Below are 21,553 nucleotides of genomic sequence, written 5' to 3' on the forward strand. Positions count from 1 at the left end.
ATGCTCGCTCCTCCTCCTCCCTGGTTGCTCCCAGGAGATAGTGTCTCAGCCCCTGAGTCTTCTCAATCTGCCCTGACTTCCTGCTAGGACTTCCCAGTCCCGCCCACTGCACTGAATGACCACCAGGGGGCAGCAGAGATTCATGGGGATCAAAGGCGCTGGGGTGGGCAGGGCAACAGAGGGCTTTAACTCCAAAAGACTGGGAAGGTCCAGGATGCTGGTGTTTACTAACCAACCTCATTCCTAAGAAAAAGGTATGTATTTTCCTATCACCTGACATTGATGAGCATATTCTTTCTCGTTGACCTTTCTTTCTTTCTTTCTTTCTTTCTTTCTTTCTTTCTTTCTTTCTTTCTTTCTTTCTTTCTTTCTTTCTTTCTTTCTTTCTTTCTTTCTTTCTTTCTTTCTTTCTTTCTTTCTTTCTTTCTTTCTCTCTTTCTCTCTTTCTTTCTTTCTTTCTCTCTTTCTCTCTTTCTTTCTCTCTTTCTTTCTTTCTTTCTTTCTTTCTTTCTTTCTTTCTTTCTTTCTTTCTTTCTTTCTTTCTTTCTTTCATTCCTTTTTCTTTCTTTCTTTCTCTTTTCTCTTTTCATTCTTTCTTTCTCTTTCTTTCTTTTTCTTTCTGTCTTTTCTTTCTTTTCTTTCTCTCTTTCTCTTTCTTTCTCTCTCTCTCTTTCTTTCTTTCTTTCTTTCTTTCTTTCTTTCTCTCTTTCTCTCTTTCTTTCCTTTTTTTCATTTTCACTCATCAATGGCCCCTGGTGGGGTCCAGGGACCAAATGTGGTGACAGGGATCAAACCTGGGCAGGCCATGTGCAAAGGAAGAGCCTTTCCCACTCTGTTTTCTCTCTGGCCATTGGATCTGAAATATATTTGTCCAGAGTAAAAAAAATCTGCTCTCTAATCTGCTTAACATTTTAATATTTTTGATATCTGGTAAGACCAAAAATCCTCATCCTCTACTTAAATCAAGTAAATACAAGATGATTTTTATTATTTTATGAATACCCCCAGAATTGAGGGGACAGTTGCAAAAGCATTTTAATGAGAAATTCTTGTCACATTAACCAATAATCCCTAACATAGAGTAATATGTTACTTTCATACTGAAAACATAATCTATCAATACCCAAAACATCACGAGATGTACAAAATTCTCATAATCTACAGAGCACCAAAAGTTTTCAGAGAAGCAGCAGGTGGGCACTAAGGGCCAGCCCCACCCTCCCTGTGTTCACTGGGTCTAGGCACATCTCTGCAGCCACAGAGAAGCAGACGCTTCTAAGCCTGGCTGATTTGCATAGCCAGCAGTTCTTTCCCTGAGAGGATAAGAGGGGACCAGGAGGAGTTCAGCCTCAGGTGCCAGGATCCCAGCCCCTCACCATGGCCTGGACCCCGCTCCTCCTGGGCCTCCTGGCTCACTGCACAGGTGATGTGTCCCAATCTACAGCAGCCCCAGGCCCAGTGCTCTGGGGTTATCTGGGCCCTCAGTCTGAGCTTAGCAGGGCACTGGTGTAAGGAGCCCATCACCTTGATGGAGGGTGGGGGTGGGGGTATTGGTATTCCACAGAATTACTATGGGTTATGAAGATAGGGCTGTCGGTAGAATGGACTTTCCTTATTACCTGACCTCTCCTTCTCTCTCGCAGGTTCTGTATCTTCCTATGAGCTGAATCAGCCGCCCTTGTTTTCTGTGAGCCCGGGAGGGGATGCCAAGATGACCTGTAGGGGAAGCAACATTGGAAGCTATGCTGTTAACTGGTACCAGCAGAAGCCAGACCAGGCCCCTGTGCTGGTCATCTACTATGATAACAGGCGGCCCTCAGGGATCCCTGACCGCTTCTCTGGCTCCAACTCTGGGGGCACAGCCACCCTGACCATCACGGGTACACGCCCTGAAGATGAGGCCGACTATTTCTGTCATGTGTGGGATAGTAGTAGTAGTTCTCACAGTGGCACAGACAGATGGGGAAGTGAGACACAAACCTCTGCCCCATATCATTCACACTGTCTTCAGGCCAGTAGCCATTTAGACCCAGCAAAGAGCTGCTCTGGTCCAGACCCAGTTTGGATATTCAAGGGTTCCAGCCCTGCAGTCAGGGTTCACACAGGAGTGGCCAGGGGTGAATGTGGGGGAGACACAACATGGGTAGAATAACCGAAAAACTCTATTCTACATGTGTGTGAGGGTAGCAGAATGATCTAACAGGAAAAGCTGAACTTCTACTAGTAGCTGGAGTGCCCTGAGTGAAATAGCCCAGGCAGCCTAGTAATATCTTGGATGCTGAAAAAAAAAAAAAAGGTCAACTTGAGCACAGTTGTTAGGGCACATGCCAGGCATGACTGAAGCCTGGCTTCCTTCCCAGCATCACATGCTTTGCCTGAGCTGCCCTGGAGGCCCCCAAGCAGCTGCCCTCATGATGCTGGAGGCCTCCAACATCTCCACAGTGGCCCAGTAAACCCAAGAACTGCCAGGCCAGAGCAACACTATTCCTCAGACCGCTGCACTGAGCTGGCTGAGAACTGTAGCGTGGCCCTTGAGCCCCAGGACCTCTTGTATCTCCTAAAATGTGACAAATATATTCAGCAATGATGTTTTTAAATGAAAGACAGTAAGATTATACACACACACACACACACACACACACACACACACACAAAGACCCAAACATGTTTATTTACAGGACAACTTCCTTCACCTAAATTAAGGACACAGAATGAGAAAAGCTAGGAGTGGGATAAGTGGTTAGTTTTTGAAAAACTATTGACCAAACTATGACTAAACTATTTAATGCTTGATGAAAACTAACAGCACATATCTAATTTTTTAAAAAACTCTTTTCTATATGGGGGAAGTTTTTTGGTAGACCATACTGCCTGGCAGTGCTCAGTGCTTACACCTGCTCTTTCCTCCTGGATCTTTTCAGGCAGGCTCAGGGGACCAGATATAATTCTGGGGATGGAACTCAAGTCTGCTGTGCACACAGCAAGAACCCTGCCCTCTATGCTATCACTCATGCTCAAACTAAACCCTTTTTCTTCGTTTGGATATGGCAACACTTGACTGTTTTCAGGGCTAAGTCCTATCTCTGCACTCACAAATGACTATTGGCAGCTCAGGGAACCATGTGGGGTGCCTGGAATAGAACCCAGGTCGCCTGAATGTAAGGCAAGTCCAGAGATCCGATGAACTATCTTTCTAGCCCCATCTCTGGCTCAAATTTAGAAATACAAGACAGATGTGGTAGAGGAAGAGAGGACAACAATGTTATCATCATACAATTTCTTGAAGTGGGATATTCATGAGGAGGAAGGATAGGAGAGTGGAAGGGTACTTCTTTTGCATGTGACCAGCATGCAATAAGGTCCCTTGAACACTGCCGAGAGTGACCCCTGAGTTCAGAGGCAGGAGTTTATCCTAAAAACTGCCAGTTGAGGATCCTATCCCTCCCCAATCCCCACCCCCAAAGAAACAGAAAATAAAGAGAAAAAAGAAAATTATAAAAGCAGTAGAAAGAGGGCTGGAGCGATAGCACAGCGGGTAGGGCGTTTGCCTTGCACGCGGCCGACCCGGGTTCTAATCCCAGCATCCCATATGGTCCCCTGAGCACCGCCAGGGGTAATTCCTGAGTGAAGGGCCAGGAGTAACCCCTGTGCATCGCCAGGTGTGACCCCCCCAAAAAAAAGCAGTAGAAAGAAAGAATTGTTCTGTGTAGTGAAACATACAGTAATAGCAGATACTTTGAAAAGCAAGCAAGAAACAGATGAGAAAATTCTTTAAAATGATATTTTTTTTAAAAAATGAAATCTTAAATTCTCTATGTAAATCAAATGTCTGTCAACATTTTTTAAAGGTTTTGGGCCTATACCTAGGTGATGCTCGGGGTTACTCCTGCTCTGTGTTCAGCAGTCAGTCCTGTGCCTGCAGGATCCATACCTTATGTCAGAGATTGAGCCTGGTTAGGCCAGTGGGAGGCATGATCTGTACCCACTGTCCTATCTTTCTAACCTCAATCTACCCAAAATCATTAGAGAAACAAAATGGTCAGACATATGAGAAGGACAACTCACATACAAACCATCACACAGAGATAATAAAAGTCACCTCTTAGACAAAAGATAAACAAGGACAGTTAGAAATTTGAATCCATTTAAAGAAATGAGGAACATAAAATGACGGACAATTGCATGTATAAATATCAGAACAGAAGATAAAATATAGAATAGAGGCTGTGGGGGCCAGAGTGATAATACAGTAGGTAGGTTAGTCTCTGGCCTTGCACTCAGCCTATCTCATTCCCAAACGTGACACCCCAGAGGGTCCCCCACATCATACCAGCAGTGATCCCTGACAGCACAGCCAGGAGTAAGTCCTGAGCACTGCCCATGTGACCAAACCAAATAAACAAATAGAAAATTAAGGTTTGAGCATCATTGTTAAACAACAGAGTAAATACCTATAAACAACCCCAGAGCACAAAGCTCAGCTTCTCGGGTGTTCCTGGGATGATCCCCACTGGGACATATTCTACCTTTAAGAAATTAAAAAGTATTGAAACACTGAAAAAAATAGCAATGCCAAAATATTTTCTTCAGTATATTGAAATGAAATTAGAAGTCAACAACAGAAAGAACTTTAAAAGCATTTAAAAATGGACTCTGAGTAAGATAACACATTTTAGAGCTCAAAGAGAATCAGGATGCCCCAGAGTCCTGGGACTGGGGCTGCTGTGAGCCTGGTCACATCCCCTGTGCAGTGAGCCAGGAGGCCCAGGAGGAGCGGGGTACAGGCCATGGTGAGGGGCTGGGATCCTGGCACCTGAGGCTGAACTCCTCCTGGTGCCCTCTTATCCCCTCAGGGAGAGAGCTGCTGGCTATGCAAATCAGTCCAGCTAATGGGTACTGCTTAGGGTCTGTGGCTGAAGAAAAGGGCCCAGGCTCAAGGGACACAGGGAAGTGGAGGGCTGGCCTAGTAGTTCTTATCTCGGCTTAGTGGCATCTCCCTGAGGATTTTTGTTTCAGTAGGTTAATGGTATTTTGTCTTCTTAGGTGGTGGTTTAGGGCATTAACACAGTATGTTTTCAGAATAAATAATTTGATAGATGGTATAAAATGTTGGCTTAAATTATATGAATTTCTCATTAAAATACCTTTTATACTTGGTTTTCTTCAGTCTTAGGAACATTAAGCTTAAAAAATAAAAATATGAGATAGAAACTATGGTGCATCTACACAATGGAACACTACATGGCTGTTAGGAGAAACAAAGTCATGAAATTTGATTCTAACTGGATAGACATGGTAGAATTGTTCGGCGATAATGAGTCAATAGGAAAAGGACAGACATACAATGATCACACTGATTTGGGTATATAAAAAGGGGAAAACAACATCATAGTGTGTGAATAATACCCAAGGACATAGGAACAAGGGCCAGGAGGAATGGCTCATGGGAGGAAACATTTCACAAAATGGGAGAGGAGTGAAGTTAGGACAGAGAAGGGACCATTTTGACAATAATGTTTGGAAATGATCACTCTGAACAAAAACTAACTGCTAAAAGGAGATAAAGACAATACACTTTTAATAAGACTATTGAGAACCACAGTGGCTAAAAGAAAAGTGTAAGAGAGAGAGACAGACAGACAGACAGAGAGAGACAGAGACAGAGACAGAGACAGAGACAGAGACAGAGAATGTGCCTGGCATAGAGCAAGCTTTGAAGGCAAGGAGGAGGTGGCGTGCAGGAGGGAACCTGGGCACCCTGGTGGTGGGAAATGTGCACTGGGGAAAGGATAGATGTTGGAACTTTGTATAACAGAAACTCAATCATGAATGACTTTGTAACTATATATCTCCCAGCATTTTATAAAGGAATTTGTTTCATCCTCAGCAGTGTTACAGTTATATTTGCATCATTACTCATCTACTATGTGAGAATACCTTCATCCCTAGTATATGTGTATGCAAATTAGAAAGCTTCAGTTCCAAATATAATAATTGTCCAAATTCAATAGCCTGACTATGTTAGAAATAATCCTTATCCTGGGGCCTGAGCAGTTGGTCAGCTCATCAATTTGCCAATCCAATTCAAATTGTATTATTCATATTTCCAGTTTCCCTCAGAACTGAGCCTATGAGGCCCAGGATCCACAGAGAAAAAGCTCACTCCTTCCCCTCCCTGGATGCTCCCAATAGAGAGTGACTCAGCCCCTGAGCCCTGTTTTCTCAATCTGCCCTGACTTCCTGCTAAGGACTTCCCAGCGCCTCCCACTGCACTGAATGACCAAAAGGGGGCAGCAGAGATTCATGGGGCCCAAAGGAGCTGTAGTGGGTCAGGGCAACAGAACATCTAATTCTAAAAGATTGGGAATATCCAGGGTGCTGGTGTTTAGTAACCAATTTCAGACCTAAGGAAAAGGTATTTAATTTCCTATCACCTGACTCTGATGAACCTATTCGTTTTCATTGTCTTTCTCTATTCCTTTCTCTCTTCCTTTCTTTCTTTCTTTCTTTCTTTCTTTCTTTCTTTCTTTCTTTCTTTCTTTCTTTCTTTCTTTCTTTCTTTCTTTCTTTCTTTCTTTCTTTCTTTCTTTCTTTCTTTCTTTCTCTCTTTTCTTCTTTCTTTCTTTCTTTCTTTCTCTATTTCTCTCTTTCTTCCTCTCTTTCTTTCTTTCTTTCTTTCTTTCTTTCTTTCTTTCTTTCTTTCTTTCTTTCTTTCTTTCTTTCTTTCTTTCTTTCTTTCTTTCTTTCTCTCCCTCTCTTTCTTTCTCCCTCTTTCTTTCTTTCTTTCTTTCTTTCTTTCTTTCTTTCTTTCTTTCTTTCTTTCTTTCTTTCTTTCTTTCTTTCTTTCTTTCTTTCTTTCTTTCTTTCTTTCTCTCTCTCTCTCTTTCTTTCTTTCTTTCTTTCTTTCTTTCTTTCTTTCTTTCTTTCTTTCTTTCTTTCTTTCTTTCTTTCTTTCTTTCTTTCTTTCTTTCTTTCTTTCTTTCTTTCTTTCTTTCTCTCTTTCTTTCTTTCTCTTTCTCCTCTCTTTTCACTCATAGATGGTTCCTGATGGGATCCAGACACCAGATGTGGTGATGGGGATCAAACCTGGACAGGCATTTTGCAAGGCAAGAGCCTTTACCACTGTATTTTCTCTCTGGCCACCAGATCTGAAATATATTTGTCCAGAGAAGAAAGTCTGTTCACTAATCTGTTTAATATTTTAATAGTATTCGGTATCTGGTAACACCAAGGGTCTTTGTCCTTTGCTTAAATCAAGTAAGTACAAGATGATTTTTATTATTTTTATAAATGCCCCCGAATTAAGGAAGTGGTTGTAAAAGCATTTTAATGAGAAATTCTTGTCACTTAAGCCAATACTCCCTAACATGCACTAAGATATACATTCTAAAAGCATAATTTATCAATACCCAAAACACCACCTGATAGACAAAATTCCCATAACCTACAGAGAAACACAAATTTTCAGAAAAGGGCCCTAAGCAGCAGGTGGGAACTATAGGGCCAGTCCCACCCTCCCTGTGTCCCTTGGGTCTGGGCCCTTTTCTGCAGCCACAGATCCCAGGCAGCAGCCCTGAGCCTGGCTGATTTGCATAGCCAGCAGCTCTCTCCCTGAGGGGATAAGAGGGGACCAGGAGGAGTTCAGCCTCAGGTGCCAGGACCCCAGCCCCTCACCATGGCCTGGACCCCGCTCCTCCTGGGCCTCCTGGCTCACTGCACAGGTGATGTGTCCAGGCTCACAGCAGCCCCAGGCCCAGTGCACTGGGACCGTCTTGTACCTGAGTCTGAGCTTAGCAGGGCACTGGTGTATGATGCCCATCACCCTGATGGAGGGTGGGGGTGTGAGGGTGTGGTCCTACAGAATTACTACAGGTTATAAAGATGGGGGTTTCGGCAGAACTGAGTTTCCTCCTTACCTGTCCTCTCCTTCTCTCTTGCAGGTTTTGTATCTTCCTATGAGCTGAATCAGCCGCCCTCAGTCTCTGTGAGCCCGGGAGGGGAGGCCAAGATGACCTGCAGGGGAAACAACATCGGAGGCAAAAATGTTTACTGGTACCAGCAGAAGCCAGGCCAGGCCCCTGTGCTGGTCATTTACGAAGATAGCAAACGGCCTTCAGGGATCCCTGACCGCTTCTCTGGCTCCAACTCTGGCGGCACGGCCACCCTGACCATTAGGGGTGTGCGCACTGAGGATGAGGCCGACTATTACTGTCAGGTGGGGGATAGTGGTGCTCACAGTGACACAGACAGATGGGGAAGTGAGACACAAACCTCTGCCCATCTGTGTCACACTCTCCTCAGGCCGGGAGTGGGAGGGAGGGTATGCGGGGTGTTGGTGGTGCATCAAATATGAAAACTTTTTAACTGTATTTCACAGTGATTCGATAAAAAATAATTTAAAAAAAAACAACAGAAGTGCATGCTTGAATAAGTGGAGCAATATCTCTGGAAGATTCTATTAATTAACAGAAAGATGTTAGAAATCTAGAGCACATTTAATGTCCCATCCTCGTTTGTATAAAAGGGTTAAAATAGATAATAGGAGAAAATATATAAGACCCCAAAACTTTTGAAAATGATGGGGATAAATGAGAGGTGTTCATGCATGGATGCTTGGGTGCTGATGTCTCTGCATGGTGTTGGGTTGGAGAGTGGTTGGGAAGGGCTCCCTCTGTCTGGGATCCAGGAAGGGGTGAGGGAGATGATGCAGTCTTTGCAGGGCGAGTTGGGGGCTGTCAATGTGCTATGTCACCTGAGAATGTGCTCTAAGGCTAAGGCCAAGATGGTTCTGTTTCCAGATCCAGGATTACGGGTGGAAATGAGATTAATTCTCCTATTAATAATCCTAGTGGTTTCTCCCCATTACAAACCATAGAGGCAGTTTTTGAGTCCTCAGTCTGCACCAACAAAAGGAGGCATGCCTGGTGCCCAGCAGCCCAAAAGTCTGCAGTCGTCTCATCAACCTCGACAGTTTACAACAAATGAGCTTGGTCATACCCTCATTTCTCTGAGTTATTGAGCGTAACGAGCCCAGTGTCCATACAGAGGAAAGGTTCATCCTTCTCCATGGGCCAGGGACCAGGGACTCTCCACATGAGCCCTGGGAACTGCATCAACTTTCACCAAGGGCTTCCCTGTACTTTCGGCCACCAGCACAGAATGACCACCAGAGGGCAGCAAACAGCCTGGAACAGCCTCCTGGAGCTGGGGTGGGTCAGGACAGATTCTAACTAGCTGTGGAATGGGAGTGTCCATGCACACTGGTATTTAGATACCAGCCTAAAGGACAAGGCATGGGTGTTCTGGCTTTTTGCCCTGATACTGATACATAAACTCAACTGAGATTTATCTCTAATTGAAATCATGCACAAATTGTCAATTTCTCAGAAAGAGATTCAGACACTTTAGGCCCACACACCTCTATTCTGCTCAAACATGCTCTGTGCACATAGTCCTTGCCTGTGATAACACTCTTCCCTGATTCCTACTGGATCTGAAGTAATATGGAAGAGTCAAAAGAATACTCTTCACCTAGCTGAAGCAGCATTTTCTTCATTCACCTTTGTTTTCAGCAACACCAAGAGTCCTCTATTCTAAATTTTGAAAAAATTATGACACATAGCAGTTCTTATTATTTATTATATTCCCCTTGAACTGTAGGAAATTAATTGCAAATACATTTTATGAGAAATTCTTTTTGGGTCACACCCAGCAATGCACAAGGGTTACTCCTGGCTCATGCACTCAGGAATTACTCCTGGCGGTGTTTGGGGGACCATATGGGATGCTGGGAATCAAACCCAGATCAGTCGAGTGCAAGGCAAACGCCCAACCCACGGTGCTATTGCTCCAGCCTGAGAAATTCTTATTTTAAGTCAAATTGCATTACCTTACTCAGCTGTTTCATCTGAGAACATGATCTGTCAATGCCCCAAACTACACTCCTGAATACACAGCAAACTAACAACCTACTCAGAACTCATGGTATCTGGTGGAGCCACTATGAGCAGGTGTGGACTGTAGAACCGGCCCTGCCCTCCTTGTGTCCCTTGGGTCTGGGCCCTTTTCTGCAGCCACAGACCCCAGGCAGCAGCCCTGAGCCTGGCTGATTTGCATAGCCAGCAGCTCTCTCCCTGAGGGGATAAGAGGGGACCAGGAGGAGTTCAGCCTCAGGTGCCAGGATCCCAGCCCCTCACCATGGCCTGGACCCCGCTCCTCCTGGGCCTCCTGGCTCACTGCACAGCTGATGTGACCAGGCTCACAGCAGCCCAGGCCCAGTGCTCAGGGGCCATTCTGACCCTGAATCTGAGCACAGCAGGACACTGGTGTAGGATGTCCGTCACCCTGATGGATGGTTATGAAGATGTGGGTCTCAGCAGAACTGAGTTTCCCCTTGCCTGACCTCTCCCTCTCTCTTGCAGGTTCTGTATCTTCTTATGAGCTGAATCAGCCTCCCTCACTGTCTGTGAGTCCAGGAGTGGAGGCCAAGATGACCTGCAGGGGAAACAACTTTGGAAGCAAATATGTTTACTGGTACCAGCAGAAGCCAGGTCAGGCCCCTGTGCTGGTCATTTACGAAGATAGCAATCGGCCTTCAGGGATCCCTGACCGCTTCTCTGTTCTCTGGCTCCAACTCTGGGAGTACGGCCACCCTGACCATTAGGGGTGTGCGCACTGAGGACAAGGCCGACTATTACTGTCAGGTGGTGGATGGTAACAGTGCTCACAGTGACACGGACAGATGGGGAAGTGAGACACAAACCTCTGCCCATCTGTGTCACACTCTCCTCAGGCCGGGAGCCCTGTAGAACCAGCAAGGAGCTGCTCTGGATATGATCCCAGGTGGGAGATTGAGGGTGCCCTCACCTTCTAGCCCTGCAGTCAAGCTTGCACTGGAGTCATCAGGGATGGATTTTGGTTAGAGAAACAGGAAAGACATTACAGCTGTGCACTACTGTAAATGAGGGTAGCATTGGTGGGCCTCATGGAGGAGTCACACTGGTGATGGGATTGGTGTTGAAACATAGTATGCCTGAAACAACTGTATTATGAACAACTTTGCAAATGAGCGTGTTAAATTGTTTCCTATCAATACGGTTGTTCTGCCTCTTTCTTAAGTCTCTCCTTGTTCTCCAGCTCTGTTCCCCTGTGTTAGTTTGTTCAGTATATTGATCCACACCAGGAAGTGCTCAGGACTTACTCTTGACTTTCTGGCTCTAGGTTCACCCTTGGCTGAAATCGTGGGTCTATGTGAGATTGGGGGGATTGGAAACATATTGCCCACATGGAAGATAAGTGTCCTACCTGCTGTCCTATCTCTGTGGTCTCTACGTGAAGCTGCTTTACATTGTTGCCAAGAAGAGCCTCAAGTTTTGACATAAAGTGATGTATGGTCACAGAGCTTCTTCTTCCTATATTTGAAACTGCTTTGTTTGGTTTGGGGAAATGGGGGCCATACCCAGCTGTGTCCAGGGATTACTTGTGGCAGTATCTAGGGATCGTATGGGTCCCTAGCAATCAAAACTTGGTTCAAAAATTGCCACACAGGCACCCTAACTGCTGTACTATCTCTCTAGCCCCTTGAATACTTGAAACTGAACTATTGTTTTTTCATTAGTCATACACTTACCATAATTTCCAAATTTGTTCTTAGTAAGAAGGGATTTCTGTACAGGCCACCAAGGAGAAGAGCAGATGTAAATTCTAATAACTCTTTTGCCAACTGTTCTACAGAGCTCTTGCTTTTTCGGTTGTTTTGAAGTAGTAATTAATAGGCTACCAATGCTTTTCAAAATGAAAAAAAAAAGAAAAGAAAAGAAAAGAAAAAGCAGCACCTTCCACAAAATCCTCTTTCTGTTCATTCATATTGTTCATCTGACAAGTGCTCATCTTTCTATCATCAAGGATATGCAAAACAAAGTAAAAATAACATACAATTTCACACCAGTAAAAATGGCATAGACAAAAAAGTTGGAAAATACCCAATGTTGGCAGATATATGGTGAAAAGGGAATGTCGTCTGCTCCAACCTCAATGGGACAAAGAATGGAGTCTTCTCAAAAAAATAAGAATGGGGGGCTGGAGCAATAGCACAGCAGGTAGGGCATTTACCTTGCATGTGGCCAATCCGGGTTTGATTCCCAGCATCCCATATGGTCCCCTGAGCACTGGCAGGAGTAATTCCTGAGTGCATTGCCAGGTGTGACCCAAAAAGAACAACAACAACAAAAAGATAAGAATAGAACTTGATGTGATGTAGCAACTCCACATCTTGGCACCAACCCCCCAAACACAAACACATTAATTCTAAAAGCTGTATAAACACCTAAAGTTTCATGGCAGTGCCTGGTACAGTAACTAGGATATGTAAACAATCAGAATACCCAATAACAAATGGATGGATCATGAAAATGTGGCATATATAAAGAAAATTCTGCCAATACCGTGTTTACTGTATGAAGAGTAGGACTGAACCCAGTAAGGTTACTGGATCATGGGGTCTATGAGTGCCAAAAGTTCCACTGAGAAGTTAAAAATAGAAAAATAATTCAGTTCCTCAATACTCTGTACCTCCCTTTGCATTTGGCAAGTGAGGAATTATATTCAAATTTTGCAAAGGTACTTGATCCCTGGAAGACCTACCCTTTCTTGGTCTGTTGAGTAAAATAGAGTTGACTCTGAGCAGTCAGTGCCCAATATAGTGTGGGTTGGGGGTGTAGACACAGGCTGAGAGGAGAGGGCCTGAGACAATATTGTGCAAGTGAGTGACAGGGTTTGATCCCAGGCACGTAGACTCTATAACTACTTCTGGTCAGGTAGGTGGAGGTCTTCTATTAAAGGGTCTTTATTTTTCCATCTCACTCTCATTAGCTCTCATGCAGACTCTGTGACCCCTGGTGAGCTGACTCAATCACACTCTGTTTCAGTTGATTTTGGACAGATGGCTACATCACCTGCAGGTGGAAAAATGTTCTAGTATGTGTTGATTAGCACCAGCAGAAGCCAGGCCAAGAACAAGTGATGTTAATTTTGTTGTTGTTTTCTGTTAACTTGTTTAGAGAGGGGAAAAGGGAAAAGGACAGAAGGAGGAGAGACGAAAAGAAGAGAAGGCAGGAAAGGGAAAAGTGGGACAGGGCAGGGCAGGCAAAGGCAGATGTGATAAGGCAGGAGGTACAGACTAATCACAACTGACTGGGATCCAGTAAAGGCCAGAACCATCATTTCTGCCTAGAAATACCCTCTATCATTTTCTACTTCTCTCTACAGTACTATAAACCTCTGAGTTTCAGAGCAGGACACAGAGAACCTAGAACCAGTTGGCCACACAAGGCCTGAAGGGATAAGCCAGAGGAAGTGAGAATGCCCACATGACCCAAAACAGTGCTCCAAAGTCAGGGAGCACATGAGTCCACAGGTAAACACTGATACAACTGCAGCATCAGCAGAATCATGGGATGCCCACGGTCTGGCTGAAGCAGGGCATGAAGATAATTATCCCTGTTTGAGTTCTGAGGCTGATAGCTCACTGAATCAGACTTGAATGTTATCTGGGAAATAACAACATGGACCAATGACTGATGGTCAATAGGAGACTTTATTTGGATAGAACAATGCTTTGTCCCGTTGTTCATCGATTTACTCGAGCACCAGTAACGTCTCCACTGTGACACTTGTTACTGTCTCTGGCATATCAAATATGCCACAGGTAGCTTACGAGTCTCCACTGTGCAGGCGGGATACTCTCTGTAGCTTGCTGGGCTCTCGAAGAGGAAGGGAGGAATCAAACCCAGGTCAGCCTCGTGCAAGGCAAACGCCCTACCTGCTGTGCTATTGCTCCAGTCTCTCCAGTGATAGCACAGCGGGTAGGGCGTTTGCCTTGCATGCATCTGACCCAGGTTTGATTCCCAGCATCCCATATTGTTCCCTGACCACTGCCAGGAGTAATTTCTGAGTGCAGAGCCAGGAATAACACCTGTACATTGCCGGGTGTGACCCAATAAGCAATTAATTAATTAATTTAACAAACAAAATAGTGTAGAAAAGAGTATGCTTAATTTGTCTTAGTCAATGGCTCATATAGTGAGATATTCTCTTATGATTACAAGCCACCAAGAGATCATCCATCAGTCTCCATCTGTAGGGGGGATGTCTAGTCCTCTGCTGACAGTCTCGTGCCAGCATCAGGACTGGGCACCTATGGGGCTCTTAGACCACACGGCTAATTTCCTCATTACGAGGTCTTCCAATCCAGATGGGCTCCCTAGCGCATTCAGCAAGAACTCCTACAGGGTAAGACCCGGGGTCATCAAGTCTATCAGCTCCCAGGGCACCTGTGCTGCTGCTCCTCGGAGGACACACTCTGAGAGGTTCCACGCCCACTCAGTGCAGGTGTCAGGGAGGACGCAAAGCCCAGAAACCCTGGGAACCAGCTCTCTTCCCTCCAGCACCAGGTGCCTCGGTTCTGTAGCCACCCAACCATATTTGTCCTCAAAACAGGATCGGGAGTTAGTCTGTCCTGACTCATCTCATTACACATTGCACCCCTAGAGATGGTTGTCATCTCCTGTGATGAAGCAACAGCGACGCTGAGGATCATAATGAAAGCTCCTGAGGCTAACATCAGGCCAACACAGCCCTGCACAAGACACAGCACATGTTAATTTCAGCCAATAGGGTGCCTGGGGTGCAGGATGATAGTGGGAGTGAAACACTGATCCATGCCTGGACAAACACTGGTTGGGCAGGAACCAAGGTGATTTTATGCTAAGGGGAGGGAAGTTTGGCTGTTTTTCTGCGCTGGAATAGAAAAACAACAAAACTGTAAACAATTCCTAAGATTAAGTTGCAAGCAAATATTAGCAGCAATTTTCAAAGGAAACTCATGGAGTACGTGGGCTGTGGGTGACACTGCAAGACCACAGACAATGAGCCCTCTGCTTGCATGCTACCCGGTGTCATGGACACTGTTGTGTTTTGCCAAATAGCCTGTGACTGCTTTGACTATGCCATAATCCAACACAGCCCCACATGGCTGAGAGGGAGATGAAGCACCAGCCCCCACCTCACAGACTCAAGCCTCCAGCTGTGCATCAGGACACAGTTTATTTTGTTTCCATCTTATCCTCAGAGTTGGTGCTTCTGACTTTTCGCTATATCCAAAGCGAAAAGGTGACTGAGTCAGCTCAAAGGGGGTCACAGAGCCTCTGATAACAGAGCTCAGAGGAGAAAAGATTGTGGTTTGTTATCGGATCTTATGAGATTTGTTTTACACCCAAATGATATGAAAGTAGAGGAAGGGTCCTGTGATTCAGAGGAATATCTACAATATCTAGAATATCTCTACAATATCTCAGATCAGCTCAAAGTGCTTGGTTCAACCAAATCCCCTAAGGGACCCCATGGAAAAGGGTTCCACAAAAGGTCTGATTTGCATTTGATAGGAATAGGCTTTCCAAGATCTTAGTACACCTGAGTAGCCAATCTCAACCACAGAAAATGAGCCTAGGGGCTAGAGACATAGTATAGTGGATAGGGGTTTCGCCTTGCAGCAGATAACCTGGGTACAATCCCTGCCCTCACAGATAGTCCCACATGACCACAAGGAGTAATTCCTGAGTCCAGAGCCAGGAATTGCAAGGTGTGTACCTAAAACAGACAAAAACATAACAAGACAAACTATAACCAAAGACAATGAGGCTGTTTAGAAATTTCCTGCTCCACACTCTGAGATGTGTCTGAATGAGTTCATCAAAGGAGCAGAGATACTGACAATGATCCAAGTACACACTGAGCTTCGGTGGCAAACACCATGGGTCCCAATTCCCTTATTGCTGTAAAGGGAGCTTTAGTCTTAGTTTGCAGATATGAAGAATGTCTGAATTATTCCAAGTGGTCATGAGTTCTGTGAATCTCAACACTGTACAAGAACACAGCTATCTTCACTCTCCTAATAAAACTCAAAACAAAAGGGCATATTAGTGCTGGAACACAATTCTCAGGCATACACCTGTTCCCTCGTACCCTTATGTCATATGTGACTTTCTAAATAGATCAGGGCAGGGCAGGGGGAAATTGCTGGCACTGCTTGAAAGAGTGAGGCCCTTAGTTTGAACCCTCTTGAGGTTTGAAATTCCTTCAGGTGAGAAGTTCCTCATCTGAACTCTTTCTGCAGGGCTCATTGATCTACATCCTGGAGTCTGGAGGACAGAAGCTGGTGTTTCCCAGAGGGGAATCAGAGGAACAGACTCTCTAAGGTTTGGTCCATCATACTTCCTGAGGCTGTAGAGTCTCACTCTGAAGGTCAGGATCACTTGGGACACTGATAGAAGCCGGGCACAGTGCGTGACTTACCTGTGAATGACAAGAGTCTCGCACTGCAAGATCCAAAATGCTGATCCTAGTGTCTCATACATTTTCAGGGATGCCTTGACCACTGCTCTTTAACCTCTCCTTCCCTCTTTCAGGCCAACTTTGATCTGATTTAAAAAAAAAAAACCTGGATAGCCAGAAAGGAAGTGACAGAAGGAGGAGGGTGACTGGTTTCATGGCCGCTTTTCCTGTATTACGTGTATCTTTATTTCACAGACTCCAGCCAGGTGCCTCACCAACACTTGGTACACAGCACAGGTGAGGACTCCCTGGAAAGAACATAGGTCAGCAAAAAGGGGAAAAGTCCCAGGAGGTTGATTATAATCAGAGAGCTCCAAGACAAGGCTAATATTCTGAGTGGGAAGCAACTCATAGAAGCAGTTTAGGTGATTGCAATCGGTACTCCTTTAAGGTACCTGCTCCCTCTCCTGTGTGCACTAAGATCTCTCTACCCAGAGCAGTAGTAAGTTTGCATAAAGAGCAAACTATCCTGTCCAACAGGACCAGAGAGGATATAAGATGTCATAGATCCCAACAGTTTAGTGGTCCCAAGCAGTGCTCTGGACAGGCTCCATCATGGCCCGGCCCCTTCCCCTGCTCCCTCTCCTTGCTGTCTGCACAGATACCACCTCAAAGGCTCAACCCACAGGTCTGTCCCAAACCCTGAGCTCCACACTGATATAGACTCATGGTTGGACTTTTGGGGGTTAGGCCAGTCTAGTTTAATCCTGTTTCCTCTCCTTTCTCTCAAGGCGCTGTGGCCTCCTTGAAGCTGACAAAGTCATTTTCCATGTCAGTGGACCTGGTACAGACAGTCCAGATCACCTGCTCTGGAGATATCCCGGAGATGAGATACGCTATTCACTGGTACCAGCAGAAGCTGGGCCAGGTCCCCATGCTGGCCATCTCTGCTGATAACAACCAGCCCTCAAGGATTCCTGACCACCTCTCTGGCACCAATTGTCCACCCTGGCCATCAGAGGCGCCCCAGCTGAGCAGGAGGCTGACTCTCACTGTAATGGGTAGAAAACTGGAATGGCAAAGCACACAGTGACATGGGCAGAGGGGAAGTGACAAAGAAATCACTCCCAACTGAGTCATACTCCTCTCTGGCCTCAAGATTTACAGTCAGAGCAGAAAACAGATCTGACACAGAGATATCTGAGATCCCCTGACTCCCCACTCCAATTTCTGGACAGGTTCTATACAGACATGATGAAAAGAGAATTTGGGAATGTATGGTGAAGCTGTCATGGAGTTCACTTGGAAAGGGGCGTTGAGCAAACAGAAACAGACTTCCAGATTATTTGAGGGAAATGTGTGTCCAGTGTGCTAAAAGATAAATTCAGGCATGTTAACATGTCAAGGATTTTTTTTTAGCAGATGCCTACTTGAGTGCTATAGTAGAAGCAATTATGAGCTTTTTCCAAAGGGGTGTCTCGCAGGGTAAATATTATAGAGAATAAGCAAGGCAAGGAAAGGATTAAGTGACTAGAGCTCAATAGTCAGCCCCAAACCTGAAGACTGAACAACCTTAGAAGATAATTTAGCAAGAGCAAAGTACCTTATAGAATCTCAAAAAAAAAATGCCACCAGGGCTCAAAATCCTCTATCTTGACAAACCCTGCCAATAACTCCTTTCTGCAGAGAGAGCTCCAAGCTTAGCAGCATGGAAGGTGCTTATACCATGCTTCCTGGAGAATTCAGGGCACTCTGTTCTGGGTTCACTGCATCCAACTAATTTAGAATGTGTCCTTTTCCTTGAGGGTCTCTCCTTTCTCTGAAGCCCAAACTATTCCTTATTTTTAATCTCTTTGTCCCCCTCCTTCTTTTGTGTGTGTCTGTGTGTGTCTATCTATGTGTGTGTGTGTGTGTGTGTGTGTGTGTGTGTGTGTGTGTTTTGGAAGTCACACCCAGTGAGGCTCAGGACTTGCTCCTGGCTCTGCATTAATGGGTCACTCCTGGCAGGGCCCAGGAGACCATATATGGTGCTAAGGATTAAACTCAGCTTAGTTACATGCAAGGCAAGCACCTTAGTCTTTATATTATCTATCTGACCCTTCTAAGTAAAATCTTTAAATAAAACTATTTTGTTCACTCTTTTACCTCTTGAAATTCTTTCTTTTTTTAGGGGGGGGGAAAGATTAAATTCCTGGAGCACTGTGCTGAGACTCAGACTTTGCTTTTCATGCAAAGATCAATTTATCACTCCTGTCTGAGCACTCAAGTGGTAGGAACCAATTCCCATGTTGTGCAGAATGAGTGGAGTTAAGGCATAGCTTGATGGTCACATAGTGGGATCGGTGGGATGTGAGCATCCATGCCACATAGTTGCTAGGAGAAGTCTTTACCTGTTCTGACCCATCTAGGCATTTCCTGGGGTGGCCAAAGAAGGTTGAGCTGAGGGGCAGAAACATTATTTTCTCTAGGCTTCCTTTTCTGCTCCCCACTCCACCCAAGGCACCTGCAATAATATTCAGTAAATACTTTAATCACTGCACAGAAGCTCAACAAGAATTCTCATGTTCACACTTTACAGAAGGGAAAGCTGAGGCTTGAGGGATGAGTGCAGAAAAGTGATCTGCTCTCCAGCACCATCCAGAATAGCCAGAATTTGGAAACAACCCCATGCCCAAGATCAGACGAATGGATAAAGAAACTGTTGTACAGTAGAGATGCCACCAGCACCTGCGCCAGGTTGTCTCATGTGGGGCAATTGGAGGGAGTCTGGTGATTTCCACCACCCACCCCCAAAAAAAAGCCATGGCTGCAGAAAACCTCCAGAACTCAATCACCTCCATGATCGAGGCCCACTGGATCCACAAGGTTCATCCAGGAGTCAATCTGCTGAAAAACCCTGGTATGCAGGAATTGTGACTTGTCCATGCTCCCCTGCAGTTGGGAATAGATGATCTCCCTACATATGCCTGCATTTCCCGTAGCTGGCAGTCAAACCCACAAATTGTCTCTTGCTCCATTTTATGTCATTTACTGCCATGATCCAGAGACTCACAAATAAACCCCAGAAGATGAAGAGAGCAACATGCCGAGGAGATTCCTCTGGACCCCAAAGTCACCACCCAGTTAAAAATGTAACTCTTTCTGTATCATCCTATTGAAAATGTTAGAAATTCTGGACATCCCATACTCTCTACAAGGGCTTAATGGCTCCAGGGTGATAAAACAATCTTAAACACTTTCTTCTAGGGAAACTCTTTTGGATCATCTTTAGAGGATTTTTCACAATAAGCAAGACAAAGGAAATTATTGTGTTCTGCTTTTTAAGAAATGTTATATACATTTTATTTTCATAAAAGTATTTCACAAGTTCATTACAGATAATATTCAAACACCAATCCCACTACTGAGCACCTTCCCACCATACTAAGAGGTAAATGTGTGAGGGTTGTTGTATTTCATTTGGGAATAATTTAAGCCCGAATATAAACGAATACAAGCAAGTATGTTAGAAACCAAACAAATGTGTGATACTTTTGATAAGCGAGTGAGGTAGAGTATAAGAGGCCTTATTCGAATACCTATCTGATAAAGAATTAATATCCAGATATACAAGACACTAGTAGAATTATACAAGAAAAAAACCTCAAACCCCATTTAAAAAAATGGGGAGAAGAAATGAACAGAAGCTTCCTCAAAAAAGAAATACAAATGGCCAAAAGACACATGAAAAAATGTTCCACATTGCTACTCATCAGGGAGATGCAAATCAAAACAACAATGAAATATCATTTTTGACCACAGAGACTGGCATACATTCAAAAGAACAAAAGCAACTAGTGCTGGCATGGATGTGGGAGAAATGGGACACTCTCTCACTGTTGGTGGGAATGCCAACTAGTCCAGCCTTTTGGGAAAACAACATGGACATCCTTCAAAAGCTAGAAATTGAATTTCCATATGATCCCGCAATACCACTTCTGGGAATTTATCTCGAGGGTGCAAAATATGCACAAAGCACAGTAGAAATGACATCTGTACTTATATGTTCATTGCAGCACTGTTCACAATAGCCAAAACCTGGAAACAACCCAAGTGCCCGAGAACAGATGACTGGTTAAAGAAACTTTGGTACATCTGCACAATGAAATACTATGCAGCTGGTAGGAGAGATGAAATCATAAAATTTGCTTATAAGTAGATGGAGAGTATCATGCTAAGTGAAATGAGTCAGAAACAGAGGGACAAATATAGAAGTACTGCACTCATTTGTGGATATAAAATATCATAAGACTGACACCCAAGAACAGTAGATACAAGGGTCAGTAAGATTACTCCATAGTTGGAGCCTGCCTCATGATCGTCTGGGGGTGGGGTGAGGTGGGGGAGAAGACAGCTGGAAATGAGAAGGGATCACTAAGAAAATGAGTCTTGGAGGAATCAGTCAGATGGGAGATGTGTGCTGAAATTAGATAAAGGAGTAAGTATGATATCATCTCAGTATCTGCATTGCAAACCATAATGCCCAAAAGTAGAGAGAGAGTATGGGGAATATTGTCAGCCATGGAGGCAGTGGAAGGGTGGGCAAGGTTGGGTTATACTGGGGATATTGGTGGTGGGGAATGTGCACTGGTGGAGGGACGGGTGTTTGATCATTGTGTGATTGTAACCCAAACATGAAAGCCTGTCACTATATCTCATGGTGATTCAATAAAATAAAAAATAATAATAATAAAATAAATGAACTTTAATAAAAATAATGATAAACTAAAGGGAATTAAAAACGGGAAAATAAAAGAGGCCTTTCTTATTTGAGGCCTCCGGAAATTCTGCGGTGCTCTCTTCTGGGAGCTTCTTTAGTTCTTAGTCTCTGAGTCTTAGCCATTAATGAGATTACATGGCACTGGGGGTGGCTTGTGGGTGTCACTGCCAAGATATTGAAAAACTGGGGATTTGGGAAGAGGAGGCCCAGTCCCAATCTGAGTGGGCTTGGAGATCTCAGTCACGGGTTCCCGCATACCTGGGTTTTCCGACTGTTCTACTCTCCAGTGAGGTTCATTTCATCTTGAGTAAGGCTCATCCATTCTTTGGGGAGGTCATCCAAGCATGTGGAGAGTGGCCTTAAGCATGCCGGCGATTGGTTTCTGGAGGTTTTGGCTGTTGGGGTTCTGCTTGGGGCAGGGAGGGAGACTCAACCCGCCCCCCTCCGAGGTGCCCTGATGAAGAT

The 21,553-nt window shown here is 44.7% G+C and overlaps 1 gene segment (V, D, J or C); it reads left to right on the forward strand.

Annotated features, from left to right (window-relative positions):
* Positions 1–1,377: 1,377 nt before the first annotated feature.
* LOC101547747 (immunoglobulin lambda variable 3-21-like) lies at positions 1,378–5,063 on the forward strand. The segment is given in 3 exon segments: positions 1,378–1,423; positions 1,644–1,967; positions 5,044–5,063. Coding segments are annotated over 3 exon segments (390 nt in total).
* Positions 5,064–21,553: the final 16,490 nt, after the last annotated feature.

Source organism: Sorex araneus, chromosome 9 (assembly GCF_027595985.1).
Source record: "Sorex araneus isolate mSorAra2 chromosome 9, mSorAra2.pri, whole genome shotgun sequence".
Lineage (NCBI taxonomy): Eukaryota > Metazoa > Chordata > Mammalia > Eulipotyphla > Soricidae > Sorex > Sorex araneus.